At 40.4% G+C, this 16,130-nt stretch overlaps 2 protein-coding genes across 2 annotated transcripts; one reads left to right on the forward strand and one right to left on the reverse strand.

Moving 5' to 3' along the window:
• Positions 1–1,772: 1,772 nt before the first annotated feature.
• On the forward strand, positions 1,773–2,477 carry LOC146620974 (general transcription factor II-I repeat domain-containing protein 2A-like). The gene has a single exon (XM_085367727.1). It carries the CDS (start codon positions 1,773–1,775, stop codon positions 2,475–2,477), a length of 705 nt encoding a protein of 234 aa, XP_085223853.1.
• Positions 2,478–3,526: 1,049 nt separating this feature from the next.
• On the reverse strand, positions 3,527–14,777 carry npc1l1 (NPC1-like 1). The gene is made up of 21 exons (XM_085367159.1): positions 14,599–14,777; positions 13,300–13,461; positions 12,249–13,157; positions 11,571–11,864; positions 11,256–11,479; positions 11,047–11,147; positions 10,771–10,943; positions 10,059–10,187; positions 8,973–9,155; positions 8,766–8,880; positions 8,380–8,645; positions 8,103–8,192; positions 7,823–8,013; positions 6,177–6,304; positions 5,918–6,047; positions 5,777–5,832; positions 5,521–5,671; positions 5,172–5,403; positions 4,783–4,896; positions 4,505–4,667; positions 3,527–4,392 (listed from the first exon to the last, which is right to left on the reverse strand). The coding sequence occupies exons 1-21, from the start codon at positions 14,638–14,640 to the stop codon at positions 4,193–4,195; spliced, it is 4,053 nt and encodes a 1,350-aa protein (XP_085223285.1). The 5' UTR covers positions 14,641–14,777; the 3' UTR covers positions 3,527–4,192.
• Between the last annotated feature and the right edge of the window lie 1,353 nt (positions 14,778–16,130).

The raw sequence follows: 16,130 nt of genomic DNA on the forward strand, positions 1-16,130 counted from the left end.
CGAAGCTTATGACCTTCTAAAGACTGAGTGCCAACTCATTATGAGCACATTTGCAATGCGTATATGAAAATAAAAATAACCACTTATTTTAGTAAAAGAAATCAAAAACAAATTAACCATTTTTACTTCTAATCTTTGCCACCTTTTTACAAAAATCATGTGTTTCTTTCAGCCTTCCGTCCTACGATTTCCTCTCCAGTGCGATACTCAGCTTCTCATGAACACAGGGATTTTATCCTCTAAACCAGGGGTCACTAACAGGCGGACCGGGGTCCGAGTCCGGACCCAGTCGCCATCCTATATGGACCCGGACCTATAGTTAACAAAATATTAAATTATATTTAATTTTGACGGGGCGATTCAATTTTAAGCGGTAACCTTACATTGTATTAGACCAGGGAACATACTAACCAATTGTGTGCGAGTTACGCCACCCACGTGACACTACTTAGCCAATCACATCTGCGCATTCAAGGCGATCGCAACGCTGAGTGCAGACACAGACAGACAGAGGAAAGACATGGTGAGAGGTGAATGACAAGCGAGACGATTAACGATACAGTGAGACAAGACGTGAGCGGGAGTCACAAGAGGTAAAACAACTATGGCGCTTTCAAAAAAGAGAAAAGTAGACACCGAAAATAGAACTTTCAAGACTGAATGGACTGACGCATATATGTTCATTCTTCCGGCCGCAAGCAGCAAACCAGTGTGTCTCATATGTTCAGAAACCGTGGCACTGATTAAAAGTGGCAATGTCAAACGCCACTATGAGACAAAGCACAAAGCTTTTGAACAATCATACCCACCCAAGTCTGAACTCAGGTCCCAGAAAATTAGCAGTCTCAGAGCCCAATATGATCAGTCCACAAGGATCTTAACCAGTTCTTTCACCGCCCAACAACGTGCTCATGAATGTTCCCTCAGAGTTGCTTGGATTTTAGGTCAACACAAAAAGCCCTTTGCAGATGCAGGTGTTGTCAAAGAGTGCATGAGTGCAGTAGCAGAAACATTACTTGAGGGTAAACAAAAAGAAGAGCTTCATGACAAAATAAAGCAAATACCTATGTCAGCATCAACAGCCACAAAGAGAAGTGAATTATTAGCTCAGGATGTGCTATCCCAGCTGGAAGAAGCTATTCATAAGCCACCATGTGTAGGCTTGGCTGTAGATGAGTCCACTGATGTGTCTGACAATGCTCAGCTGTTAGTTTATGTAAGGTTCTTCAACAATGATAAGAAAGAGTTCTGTGAAGACCTGCTAGGTGTAACTTCCCTTCACAGCACTACAAGAGGAGAGGATATTTACCTGGCCATTAAGGAAATGTTAACAAAGCGAGGAATAGAGCCAAACCAAGTGGTTTCAATAACCACAGATGGAGCCCCTGCTATGATGGGGAGAGAGAAAGGAGCTGTAGCAAGAATGAAAGAGGACAATCCCGAGCTAATCTCTTATCATTGCATTATTCATCAGTCAGTGTTATGCTCCACCCTGTCAGACGAGTACGCTGAGGTGATGAAAACAATGATGAAAATGATAAAATTTTCTCAGGGCATCTTCTTCTTGTCAGCATCGCATGCTCAGGGAATTTCTCAGAGAAGTTGATGCACACGCTGATGATCTTCTGCTTCACAACAATGTGAGATGGCTTAGCAAAGGCAGGGCATTGGAGCGATTTTGGTCCATCAGAAGTGAAGTAGCAGCTTTCTTGGAAGAGCTGGAAAGTCAAAAAGCAACAAACTTTTCTCTCTTTTTAAATGATGGGAAAAACATGGATATTGTGGCCTTTTTGGTTGATATCACTTCACACCTGAATGAACTGAATTTGAAGCTGCAGGGCAAGGACAATTCAATTTGTGAACTGATGACAGCTGTCCGCTGCTTTCAGAGGAAACTTGAAGTGTTCAAAGAAGACCTGCAAGGAGACTATGCACACTTCCCAACAGTGAAGGAACAGGCTCAGGGACAGAGAGATGTGTCCTCTTTTGTTGACTTTGTTGATAAGCTGATTGAAAACTTCAGCAAACGTTTTGATAGCTTCAGCTTTGGACAGCAGCTCACCATGTTCATAAAGAACCCATTTGCCATCACTGATGTCAGAGGGTTCTCAAAGGAAGTCACACAGCACTTCAAGTGGGCAAATGCTGGGCCTCTTCAAATGCAACTAATTGATCTCCAAGCAGATGTGGCCCTGAAAGAGCAGTTTGGAAGAACTGAACCTGCCACTTTCTGGCCCCAATTGGTCTCTGAGACAGCTTTCCCAAATCTGAGGAAAGTAGCCCTGTACATCTTGACCATGTTTGGCTCCACATACAGCTGTGAGGCAGCTTTCTCCACAATGAACATAATAAAAACTAAATATCGTTCCAGGATCACCAATGAGCACCTACACATGTGTATGAGAATGGCCCTGACACCATTCCAGCCCAGATTTAAAATCCTAGTAGAGCGAACTAAAGCTCAGTTCTCTCACTGAACAACAGAAAGTTGGGACGTGGAATATAAGGGGGAAAGAAAGAGAAACTGTAAAATTGTTAAAATGTTTTGATGTTATCTGTTGAAAATGTATTGAGACTGTTTAGTCGAGATGTAAAATGTAAAGAAAAAGGGAAACTTTTTTTTTCTGAAATTAAGCACTTTGTTTTAAGATGCACAATTTAGCCATTTTATTTATTTTCTCTAATTCATTTTAAACAGCAGCCCTATTTCTAATGTAGGCCTACTGTGTGTTTCAGTGTTAACAATAAATTTTGTTGAAATGTTTTAACTTGTATTTTCATTGATTTGACAGTCTATTGTTCATACGTTCAGATATAAATTAAAAAAAAAAAAAAGGTTGCTTCTCTATCACAATCATAACGTAAGTTAGACATTATGATGTCCCGGACCTCTGCTTGAGAAGATTTTCTCCAACTGGACCTCCTCAAATTTTAGTTTAATACCCCTGATCTATAGGATAAGATGCACTTGTATGACCATTTGTTTTGTTGCGGTAGGATTCCAAAATAACATTTCTTTTCTATAAAGTAATTTAGCTTAAAGCTGCAATGACATATTCCCATTTTAAAAAGAAAATGAACTATTGAAACAAAGGTGCAGGGTTTAAAAATGTAAATCCTTACTATACGTCTTCCTTTTCTGACCTGTTTTTGATCTTAAACTCCTCTTATATATCGTTGTTCTTTCGAATGAAACATCAAATTCATCAAATTTTAGGAAAAATTCATGTCTTATAGCCAACCCCAGCCCTCCAGCTTAATGTCTTCCACTAAGTGCTCATATAAACTACCGCCGATAAATGAGACGTGTGATGTCAAGAACGTGATCAGCAGCAGCACGCCCACCTGCAAAAGTCCTTATTATTTTTTTGGCAGAGTATAAAAAGCCAACATAATATTTTCATGGATAGAATCATTTTTTTCTATCACAGTCAGACTAAGTGCAAGAAAAAACTGAAAGATGTGTATTTTCATTTCATGAAATGACACAAAGTTCAAAGAGTCCTTGATTTATTCTTTTTTTTTTACTATTTGAAAAAAAAACAACAACAAACACACACATTCCTGGACCCAAATTGGCCAAAACTTAAAAAAAAAATCCTAACATGTATTAGAAATGTTTTTAAAGAGACAGCTTTGTGAGTCCTGGAAGTCATACAGTGGCAGCAGCACCAAGATAAAGAAAAGCATTTGTGTATGATGAAATAATATATTAAATACATATCACAACAAAAATACACATTTCTGCGAAACAGTTTCAATTTCTAATCATGGAAAACTATAATGTTTTCAGTGGATTATTCATTCACATAATGAATGTAGTTGATATTTTATCACTGATTGCACATTTCCTGCAATAGCTGTGGAGTGTGTGTTCATTTGAATCAGTCACTTCTACAGTGAAGTGTTGAACAAAAAAATTCAAAATGACTAACTCGTGATTCTTCGTTTAAGCCTCTATCAAATACGCTTCCTATACGTTGATTCAGGAAGCCTGAACCTCATTGCATTAGTCCATTGTTGCATTGCTTCAAAAATATTGCACACCTGTGTAGGTCCTACCTTCCATTTTGGACAGAGATACACAAGCAGGCTAATAATTTCCACATGGGGCCAAAATGTCATTTTCTGTGTCCATCGTGACTCTGTATGCTACAATAATTTACCTCAAAACTGATTTTGTTTTTTGTGCTCACAACCTGTCAGTTTTCCCCACCGTTTTTGAACCACTTTCATCCACGGTGTTTGAGTACGGGTCCTGTTTTATTTCATTGCCTTCGTAGCTGATGTTATCATAAACTTGTCTCATGTGGCTGTTCGTCTCCGCCTTTTCCCTGTCCTTTTCTTTTTCCTGCTGGAACTGGAGCAGCACCGCTTTATTTACACCGGGACCTGAGAGAAAGGAGCACGACACAATGCAACAGCGAGACACTTAGTCTTCACCTTCAGTTTTAATAGTTTCTCTACTACACATAAAGAACCCAGAGGAAAATGATGTACGTACCGAAATAACTGAGCACCACTGGGAGGAATATAAGTCCGTGAGCCATTCCCAGGAGTGTAATGACGAGGTTCAACCGGAAGAAGAAAATCTGGATGAGCTGCGCTTTGGCAAACGCCAGCACGATGATGCCTGGCAGGTTAGTCATAGCAACACCAGCAAACACCTTGAGGGTGCAAAAAAAGGGAAAATTCATTTGAAAACATGTCTTTATTTTCCTTTTTTTGGTTCAAATTTTTCTTTAATGGGTGATTAACAACATCAGCTCTTGCTTTACTTACTGCGCTGCCCATTTTGGCTGTAGCCTCGATTGCTCTTTCCACACGTGTGGGCTTGGTGCTGAGTGCAAACGATCTCGTCATATGCGACACAAACTCAACAGAGATGCCCACCGCCTGCAGATTGCACAGAAGATGTGAGACTTTCACTTTCATTTAAACCATCAAAAATGAATCTCTGCAAAGCACGGGAAAAATACAAAAGGCTAGCAAATTTAGTAAAAATATCCACACTCAGTTGATTGTATAGGTTGGTCTCCAAAGAAACCCAGTGATGCAGCTAATCAGCACCTGTTATTAGGCAGACTGGTCAACACAATGTCTTTCCATAACTGTGTCCGCACTTGAGAAAATGAGCCTCCTTCAGTCCCAATGATCTGATTTGCTCTTACCGTGACCAGATTGATGAGAGCCACTGCGTTATAGTCGATGCTCCACAGAGTCATGACACCGACTGTATCCACAACGATCATGACAATGGTGAGCAGATTGAGCAGGCCGGAGCGCAGATCCAAGCCAAGCAGCAGACAGCAGACCACGAAGGTCGGCAGCAGACACAAGGAGATGTTGAAGAGTCCCTCATTCACAATAGTCAGGTACTGCTCATAAAATACGTAGGTTATCCTGGAAGGAGGAGAAACATAAAACATTGATCAGAAAATACAAACCGCTTAAAGACGAAAACAACTTTCTGGCAGAGTGGTTGGAGCTGAGTTGCAGGGAAATGGGGAAAGCACATACGTGTAAGGGAACACTTCAAAGTCAGGCGAGGTGCCTGGCACGAGCCTCATGCCTTGGGTGATCTTGTCAGCAAGCTCCCTGGCCATCTTCAGGGCAGCGGTGAACTCCTGGGAGTTGGTTAGAGGTGTGTGGTAAGCCATGAACCGAGAGGCTGGAGAGACAGGGGGGTAAAAAAGGTTTTATTTCCTATTTTTTAAATCTGTTTTTGAATGAATAGAATCACTTCCACTGCTATGCGGTGTTTTTGGGGACCTACCTATTATTTCCCCACTTTCATCTCTTACCACTGCTTTGTCATACGCTCCTAGACCGCTGTTTAAAAAAGACAGTAAGCCATGAGATTTCCGTTTTGATGCTGGGATTTATTAGTGTGTATGCGCGCATTTACAATACAAACCCTTTGGAGCACTGCAGGTCAGGCCTGTTAGTCAGAAAGTCAGGAAGGTAGCGGTTGAATTGTGCCACAGTGGGCCTCACCGTATCATTATCAGGACGTGCCAGACACCTTTTAGCACAGATTAAACCAGCTGTTAAGACAAATAAGAAGAGTAGGGGTTATTGAAGTCATGTCTTTGTTCATGTTTAGACAGTAACATCAAAAACTGCATGCAAGTATGTTTTTTTAATGCTTTTTTCATTTAAGAAATGATTCTCACATTCAATTGCAGGACAGAAATGTCCTACATTGGGACCGTTGGTGTACAGACGACAACATTTGGATTGGGGGTTCAACCAGTCAATGAAATCATCCACCCACGAGTTCGCAGGGATAGCCACATAGGATCTAAAGTTGAGATCATATAAATAATTATTTATTCTCATAATCATCAAATTCAGAAAAAGGTAAGAAACAGCAATACCTTGTTAGTCTGTTGCATTAAAAGTAACTTTATCCAGCACTTCCAAGCAATAATTGATCATTTTATTCAAAATTGAAGTTTAAAAAACCACTTCAGTTTGTGTTTTAAGGGGTTCTGTGCTTGAATATTTGGCCATTTTTCTCTGTCTTTCTCTATGCTCAGTATGCTTCAGGAAGCTAACAACCTGTAGCTACTTCAAATGTAATAATATCAGTCTCATACTTAGTAAATTTCAAACCATCTATCTGGATCTGGGATTATGTACTGAATATTTCTAAATAACTACAGCTGTGTTTAAGAAGGCTCAGCAGCACTTTCACTTCCCGAGGTTGCTGAAGAAGTACTGTGTAGATGAGAAACTGCTGGTTTGCCTTCTTTCGCTCACTGAAAGCATGCCAGCGTACTGTGTTACAGCGTGGTCTGCCGGATGCTCTGCAGCAGATAAAAGAAGCTACCCCCAGGGTAATAAAGACAGCATGAAAGCTCACTGGCTCCGCTCTTCCCTCCTTGGAAGAGACTGAAAAAGCAAGATACCTCTCAAATGTCTTAAAAAACCCTAAAAACAGCTGTCACACTGGATACTTGCTATTTGACCTGTTCCCCACTGGTAGACGCTACAGCTCCACCAAAACAGAGGCAAACAGCTCAAGCCCTAACTCAAGCAGGGTTGCTGTAATGCACCATGACACTTTCTATTTAATTCTTTGCTCCTTTTTCATTCATAATCATTCATTGTCTTCTACTGAAAGGCCTGACTTTACTGTGGGAATGACTTTGTTGTTTTATTGTGTGAATGGCTTGTTTTTATGCTTGGGGCACCTGCACAATTAGCATCTCAATTTAACTATTTTATAACACAAAGATTATTAAAGGCGTTCTGATACAAATCTTTCAGTTAAATTTATTGGAGTTCTTAATGATAGATTTATTGTTCCTGTTTTATGAGATGCTGTTTGCCAGCTGATAAGGCTGCTGATAAATACGGCTCCATAATTCTGCTTATCTTGAGGAAACAAAATGTAAAGTGTTTAGGTGAATCACAGGCAAGCTGGGAAGATTATTTTGTGCATCAGAAGTTTCAAATCTGTCAGAACACAGTTTCTGATTGCAAGCATATTTCGAGAATAATTATAGGGGATATCTCAGTGATTGCTTTCACTAACTGGCACTATCACTCAGAGACACCCTTCATCTGCTCTGTGGCAATTATGTTGCTGAGTTTATCATTAACTGATCTGACTGGAAAGTGTGTAACAGGTTGCTACTACGATATCAGCAAGGTCAAGGATATGTTGTGATGTGAAGGACACATGCAGAGTATCAGAACTGTTGCAAGCAACTGGTAGATACAGAGTTTAAGTGAGCAACAATGGTACAGAGTTTGCTTTTAAAGCTTAAAGTTTCCCGTGTTCAGATTATAAACAATAAATCCACTGACTCACCGTTCAGGGTAGTTTGTGGCGTACTGGATCTTCTGAGTCAGCGAGAACTGATCACAACCCACGCTGGAGCAGACTGCATTCATGCCCTCCACAGAGGTGAAGTTGAACCCCTTTTTTGTTACAAAATAAACAGGAACGCCAACTTCAAAGTACTTGTTCAGGTACTGGAAATAGGTCAGCATGTATGAGTCCTGCATCGAAAACAGAAATATCTTTGTGAACAGGTTTAACAGGAAGAAAATAGTGTCATTGCCATTTATACATAATTGTGCTTACTGACCTGAGGCATAGCCAGCTCCTGATCCAAACCCACTTTCACATTCATCATGAGGAATAAGGCTCCACAGAACATAAAGATGAAAACTACTATCTGAGGAGAACATAGAATAGAGTGAATTTATCAAACATCTGTTTAAAAACACACACATCTCAATATGAGTTTGTGTTCATCTCATTAAATTTCATCTCGCAAGATTTAACATCAGTGAGACAGCTGAGGTCAGCGGTTTAGAATAACTGTGGACTGAACATATTTTATGTTGTTGGTGAGGCATTACCACTATGATCCTGGTGTAGCGGTGCAGTAGAACAGGGGCATAGTATTTCTTCATGAATGGCATCAGAAAACCCTTATTTGGCTTTTTTGGATGCTGTTTTGACACTTTAATGCAACAGAGAAGTTCACAGCGGTTGTTGTCTTGGCGCCGGGCATCCAGGGACAACAGCGCAACAAAAGCTGTCATCTGGAGGGCAAAGTCCATGAGCACAGCCAGAGCAGCATATAGAGCAAAGGACTTCACTGCTGGCATAGTGGACAGGGCCCCTGAAACAAACATGGATAGAGGGTAACGCACCAGACAAAACACCAAGTCCAGCTTGGTGTAAAAAAATTTTATTACATTTTTAAAACTAAGGATTCAACTAAGGATATCAGATTATATACCTAGGAAGAAGCAGACAGACTCAGAAAGACTGCACAGGAGCATGCTGGGAGCCACGTTTCCAAGGACACGCCCGATCTGCTCCTCTCGCGTCTCGTGAGGCCTCCGCACATCTCTCTGGAAGACAGGAAGAGTAACTTAATAAAAATTCCACCATGTTAAAAAAATGGCACCATTGTACATTTATGGCACACATAGATATACAATACCTGGTACTCCAGAACAAAGATGAAGATGTTGTCAGCTCCCACGGCGAGCACCAGGAAGGGAACGACCTGAAGGATGACCAGTGAGGAGGGTATGCCAATCCAGGAATAAAAACCCATTGAGGCCAGGACAGAGCAGGCGACCACCAGGATCCCACCCAAACCAACCAGAAACTTAGAGTCCACCTACAGGACAAAGAGATGCAAATGTACAAACGTCTCAGTGAACCCATTGACATTTCTTTATTACGCTGTAGTAAGAACAATAATCCTGACATAGGCATACTGTATCAGCTTCTCCTTATCACGTACAGTAGGTGATATATACCATTCTATCATTTTTTCTCTCTGTACAGAAGCCAGTATAACCCAGGGGCATATTTTATGCTCACATTTTTACAGCAACAACTAAATTCATGTTTTAGCAACTTAAAAAAAAAAAAAAAGCTCCGATCATAACGCTTTCAGCTCTTGGTCAGAGGGTTTAAAAAGCATGTTGTTTCTAGTCAAATATGGCTTTATTTGCCATGTTATCAAGGTTACTGCACACTATTATCTAATCTAGGTCAAATGGACAGCAGCTAACAGTTGCATCCAGCACCACACTTAAATGTTAGCAAAAAATGACATTATTCTGATACCAAATGAATGCACATTAACACTTATGTTAAATCCAAACTTAAGTGTTAAAGTGTAAGCAAACCTAACCCATAAGTGTGTATTCTTATGCTTTGCAGTTACTAGTTAGCATCAACGATGTTACCGAACATTTTTAGCATGCTAATCAGCACGAAACAAAACATACAGCTGAGGCTAACTGGAAAGTAATTTCTTTTGCAGATGCTAGATTTGGAAAAATGAAAATACTGACATAACTGTGCTACATAAAAATGTTTGGGCTCCATCCTGGGCAGACCATGAAGGTAGGTGTTAAGACATTTCACCTAAAACCACACAAGTGAAAAGGCAGAGTGTGGCAGGGTTTATGAACACCCGTTCAAAGACTAATGGCACTAAAGGGATTAACTGCTGATTTGCAAGTTGCAATACCCGGGAATACCTGATGCTACCCATTCTGCGGAGACGTACCAGTAAGCGTTTCCATGAAGAGTGCTCTCCAAGTGCCACAGCGATGTAAACGAAAATTACAGCATAGCTGATCATGAAGATGGGGATATCTTCTGCAGTTGTTCGATTGATCTCGTCCTCCAGAGATCTCTATTAACAGAGCAGAGAAGTGAGTGATTAGATGTGTTAAAGGTCACAGAGAGGCCAACTTAACGTTTCTTAGAAAAACAGCAACAGCAAGTCTTTGTCAGTATGCCTGGTAATTGCTTCATTTTGCTTTCTTGAGCATTTTGATCTTTATTAGATAGGACACGACTGTGAGCAGGCAGGAAACGAGTGCAAAGATGGTGTAATGACACGTACAAAGGTCCCTGGACCACCTCAGACAAGTGACACGCGGCCAAGGCCTTAATGGAGCTTTTCTACTCTGCTTCATCACTCAAAGCATTTTACACCTCATTCACCGAATCACTTTTTTCTAAGTGATTCATTTCTATTTCACATTCACACACATGTGCGATTCTTACTCAGCACAAAGCATTGGGAGGAACTCAGAGTTAATTATCTTGCCCCCAAACACTTTGGCCACAAACCCTCAAACCTGCCAATTCTACTTCTTGAGCCACAGTGACTCACGTAAATCACAGGTAACTGCCCCAAAATCCACACAAATTTCTCATTTGAACTTAAATTTTGTAAATATACGAATAATGCATACTCATAGAGTTTTTACCTCTGCCATGTATGCAAAAGTGAAGCTGTTTTTCCGGTCTTTCTGGTATTCTTGGACAATTTTAAGAAACTCTTTCTCCCATTGCATAGCCACTTTGAATTTAGGGTCACTGCGAGCATAGTTGTTCAGGGAGAAGGTCAGGATGAAGGCCTCAGCACTGCTGAATGCATCATCTGGGAAAAGTCAAGTGTAAATTGTTCAAGTGAGTTAGAAGCACCTTTTTGTGTGTTGTACAATAATTTCAGGGATAACACTGTGGTTCTAAAAGTCTCTTACCCTCATATCCTCCCACAGCCAGGAATGGGAAGACTGGAGCTCCATAGTCAGCCATGCAGCTCATACCTAAATCTGTGATGTCTTTGAAGGACAAAGGAGAGCTTGAGGAGAAGTGGAAAAAGGGGGAGAAAGGATGGTTTTATGTGCCGGAAGGTGAAGTTTATAAAAATGAGCGGTGTTGGTTGCAGTTTTTTTTAATGAATGCTTACCCAAGGCAGTAGATGAGGTGGTCTCTCCAGTCCACCTCTTTGGTCACTCCCAGCTCAGTCATGTTCACTTTAGCGTTAATGTGGTCTAGGCTGTTCTGGAAGTACTGTGGCAAGCTGTTGACTGCACAGTCAGTCAAGGAAGGGTTGTTGGGATTTAGCGGCGCAAAGCACACATCCTTCAAACTTGCTGTCCGGTTCAGATCATCTGACCAAAACTGAATATTCTAAAAACAGAATGAGGGGGGTTTCAGTTAGTCAACATGGAATGATGCACCTTTTCAAACACTGTCAGCAGTCAGCTTTGACTTTGAGTACCTGTATTCGTGTCTGGAGTTCCAGCAGCTCAATGATGAGCTCTTTGGACATTATCCCACTAAAGTTTTGCGGTCCAAACAGCAACGAGTCATAAATGTGGCTTTTTCTGCCTGGTGCTGTCAAGATTACTTGATTTGTCCTGTAGAAGGGATCAAAGTACGTGTCGTGGAATTCTTTCTCTTGGCGAGCCCGGCTGTTAGGGGCAGACCAAAGTTCAACTGGATCGGTGGTGAGTTTGATGTCTTTGAGGCCAACAGATAAAACAGCCACGACAATAAGAGACAGGAGGAGGACCTTGAAAAAAGATCAAATATTCTTCAGGCGTGGTGTCTTCGTCTGGCTAACAATATACTTTCTCTTAAATCCACTGTGTAAGGTAAGGTTAACGCAAGAAGTCAGAAATGTGCAAATTCTTTGAAATGGGAACATATCTATACTGAATTAGTAAATAAAATATAGATAATAGGGAATTATTAGTATTCTTTATATTCCAAATGTCACTTTGAACAATAAAAATGTAATCTTCCTCATTTTAGTCCACTCAGAGGATTTGTTGCTATAGCATAACTGGGTTTGGTATGAACAGCATCTTATGATTTGACTTTAATTCTTCCACTAAAGCTAAAAGAAGGCCTAGTGGGTACATACGTCCTACTTTTACTGGATCAAAGTACTTACAGTGAGGGGATAAGAGGCCATGATGGTTCCCCAAATCCGGAACTGTGAGCTCAGGTAAGCCTGAGCAGCCAAGCTGTTTGTCTCAGCACATGTCACCTCTGAGGGATGGATGATCTTCTCAGTCACTTTATCACTGTCCTTGTCTTTGCCTTTACCTCTGTGTATTCCTTTCTTTTTATTTTTTTGAGATGCCACCCACCAGGAGACAGAGAGGTATAGGACAAAGGAAAGTATCAGGAGAATGAGCAAGATGATAGAAATTACAAGGTAACCATTGGTGCCCAGCAGTGTAAAGGGGCCAGCGACCGGTGAAGGAGGTAGCACACTTGGACACGATTCTTGGCAGTCCTGGCAGGAGCAAACGTTCCCTCCTGTAGGTGTGGTCTCATTACACATGAGAGCGACCCCGTTGTAGGGAATCACACCTTCTGGCAACCCTGTGGTGTCTCCTTCTTGTATTATTTTAAAGTCGATGTCCAGAGGAGCCAAACCGTTACTCGAGTCCCCTTGGAAATCGTACCAGCGCTGGGGAGTGCATAGCTTTGACCCATAGCGACCACACATGGTGGCAATGGCATAGCCTCCAATCGTGGCAGGAATCCGGACATTTTTACATGACTGGAAGGAGGTATCAGCAAAAGTCTTGCCGATGAATGCCTGGTAACCCAACACGGCCTCCCTCGTCCTATTCTGCTCAGTGACATTCATCACCCTTGTGACCTTAACTGTTTGGCTCTGGTTAGGACTGCAGGTGTTGATGCAGTGCAGGTGAGCAAAGTTGTAAGCACAGGAAGGGCAGCGGACGAGAACAGCCTTGGACAGGGTCAGGCTCTTTTCCAGTGATCCCAGCTGTTTGATCGTACAACAAGCATATGTGCTGCTCTCTCCCTGGTCAAACATGGGGCACACCTGCAGCAGGAACAAATGTAATTATAAAAGGATTGTAACACGCACTTATTGAGAATAGACAGAAATCTACCTCTGCCACACTTCATTCAAACTTCTTCTCTTACAGCAGTTCACTCCACCAAGAAGAAGGATATACACACACCTGTTTGAGTATCTTGTAGTGGTCTCCAGTGACGAGTTTGGCACGAGTGTAATTCAGACATGGGACGATGGGATCAATGAGGGTGTTATTTAGCAGCGGGTTACGACCACACTCATCATAAAAAACACAATATCCCGGCTCATGCTGGGCCTCTGATAGACTCTGCGTGGACGAGACGAGTTTTCAAGAGTAAGTACAATAAAGGCAGCAACAGCGCTTTTAATGTAGAGTCTGCTTAGAAATCAAAAACTTCTCAGCACAGATGTTCGATTATAAAAATTATTTTCCTACTCACAAACATTACAGTTAACACGAAGCGATAAGCTCAATGATATGTTTTCCAAAAACTTGTATAAGTTTGATAGTGTTTATTATAATGCCTATAACATTTTCTAAGGATAACTCGTAACATCTCACAGCCCTGTCACAATGACTCAAACGCTACACGGTGTCCTGCCAGCTCAGCTTCTTTATTGCCAATTTGCAACAATAAAATGGAGATTGTACTAATAAATTGCACACGTTCAAGGTTAATTATAACCACAAACTACATGCGTGCCTACAATACAAGATAAAAAAATGTAAATACTAAGTACAATAAACTTTTAAAACTAGTGTTTGATTTCTGTTGGAATATAAATTGACTTTTATTTTTTATAGCCAAACACAATGTATTCTTGTAACATGCAATGTGATTAAAGGTGACTGTTGCCAAACCTACGGGGCTTAAAAATGTCATCTCTAATTTTTTACAGTTTAAAGCAAAGGCAAATAAAATGTCATGATATAAATTTAATCACCTTTAACACGAGAATAGAAATTTGGGGGAAAGTCACAAATGTGTGAAGGGCATTACCTTTGAAAGTTTTAAATATAATAGAATGCATTATGTGCATATGTTCAACACAGTTTAAATCTAAAACCACAACAGTGATTTTACCTGAGACGCTGTTTGCACACCTTCTTCTCTAACCTCAACTCTGGACATAAAAATCACTACTTACTTATATTTATTTATTGTATTGCTTTTAATTTGGGTTTCTTATCTGCGAATGTACTATAAAAATACATATTGATTGCTTGTTTAAACAGTTATATTCATTTAGGATTTTAATTAAACGTTAATCTTTCTAGTTTTAAGTGCTGATCACAGATCAAATGATTAATACATTTCAAACCCCCCCCCCCCCCATCATGCTGTTAACTGAAAAAATGTACAGTATTACATCTTCAATATATTATAGAAACCAGTGCACAACTGCAATAAATTCCCCAATAAAAAAAGAAGAAAAAACTTACCACAATATTTATAAAAATGACAAGGGCTGCAAGACGCATCATGATTCCTGAGCACGATTCAACAACAGAAGAGTCAGATTCTTAAATTTCAGTAAAATAGGAGTGTAAGGAGTGTTTCACTGTTGACCTATTAGAAGATGCATTAGGAAAGAAGGTGAGAGGTGATGTGGGTAGTCTCTGTTGTCTGTCTGTCTATCTTACAGTGTTAGGGCTACGTAAGGAGAAACGTGTTCTGGTGTGATGTTGCTGCCGGCCAATCACGGGCGAAAGCTACCAGTTGCTCCGTTTGATAATTAACACAGAAAATAGATTTTGATAGGGTTGCTGGGGTGATTCAGCAGAGCTGGGAGAAACAAAATCCCACCCAGACGTCTAAGCCACACCTAGTTCTTCACTTGTGCTTCATCTTACATTGATACTTGAACTGATACCACCTGGAAATTTGTAGTTTTATTGACGATAGATAAACATTCTGAGTGATTTGAATCGTGTCAATCCCTTTACAGCAAGAAGCATGTGTAGGCTGTTGTTGCTTGTTTTCAGAGCAGTGCATGTAGGAAACATCCAAAGTACAGCACACTACTACTGAACCTTTAGACCATCATCAAAGTGACTATCTGATCTATAGGGTACAGTGAGAGAACAATACCTGTGTTCCTGATATGATATGATGGATCATTTTTCTTTAAATCAAAAAGTCATTTAGTGCTTTGAATGGTCAGTAGGACTAGAAAAAAACTAAATGAATACAAATATATTACTTTCAAGTCCAGTGATGGTCTGTAAGCATGCCAAGCCGACATGATCAACTTTGTAATTAATGCTCTTATCATATGTCAAGGTCACAGCTGAGATAAAGAAGAGATCCGATGGTCCAGATGCTATCGTCTGAGCTTTCAGGGTGAAGGTGCGTGAGCATTTAAATTTGTGATAAACAGACATGGTGCAGAAGATGGGAAGAAATGGCAAAGATATGAGGATGTTTATTGTTCTTTCGTGATAAGTGGCAGCATAACAGAATTTTGTAACTATTCATAAAGTTTAGGATTTATCAGCATCTCTATCTATCTACTTTGCGCCGATTTTCAGAGCGATTGCAGCAGTTCCTGTGCAATTCCAGAGTCATAACGGGAGCAGGTTTCATTCAGCAGAACAAATCTATTTCTGATGCTACACCGTCCAAACGTTTATCACTAAATTATTTTATTCTCATTCTGTTATATCATGTTTTTGTGACGTTGGTAGATGCGGTGCACCCTGGCATTTATTCTTTATGAGCGCTATTTCTTAAAGGACTCTGCCCAACCATAAAATGTAAAGTGCTGGAAACAGCACTTTACTTCATATCATTTATGTTTGGTGCCAATCAAAGTGATTCTGTGGTTTGTTTGTTTTTTCAAATCATTTATATTTTTTATTTTGTTTTTGTGTGTTTATTTAAACCTGTTTCTTTCATTAGCTTGTGTTTTTGCTGTGCATTCCCTTGCTTATATGAGAAACAACTGTGCAGACCTTGAGAAATTGAAAACATT

Source organism: Diplotaxodon limnothrissa, linkage group LG12 (genome assembly GCF_057381915.1).
Source record: "Diplotaxodon limnothrissa isolate DT_005_m linkage group LG12, D_limnothrissa_male_GT1.1, whole genome shotgun sequence".
In the NCBI taxonomy this organism is placed as follows: domain Eukaryota; kingdom Metazoa; phylum Chordata; class Actinopteri; order Cichliformes; family Cichlidae; genus Diplotaxodon; species Diplotaxodon limnothrissa.

Excerpts from the sequence above, each read along its gene's own strand:
- LOC146620974 (XM_085367727.1), top strand. The coding sequence starts at position 1,773 with ATGGATATTGTGGCCTTTTTGGTTGATATCACTTCACACCTGAATGAA.
- npc1l1 (XM_085367159.1), bottom strand. The coding sequence starts at position 14,640 with ATGATGCGTCTTGCAGCCCTTGTCATTTTTATAAATATTGTG. Across the intron at positions 11,480-11,570 it reads AACTCCAGACACGAATACAG|AATATTCAGTTTTGGTCAGA; the intron begins GTACTCAAAGTC and ends TTCTGTTTTTAG. Across the intron at positions 8,193-8,379 it reads GCTACACCAGGATCATAGTG|ATAGTAGTTTTCATCTTTAT; the intron begins GTAATGCCTCAC and ends TGTTCTCCTCAG.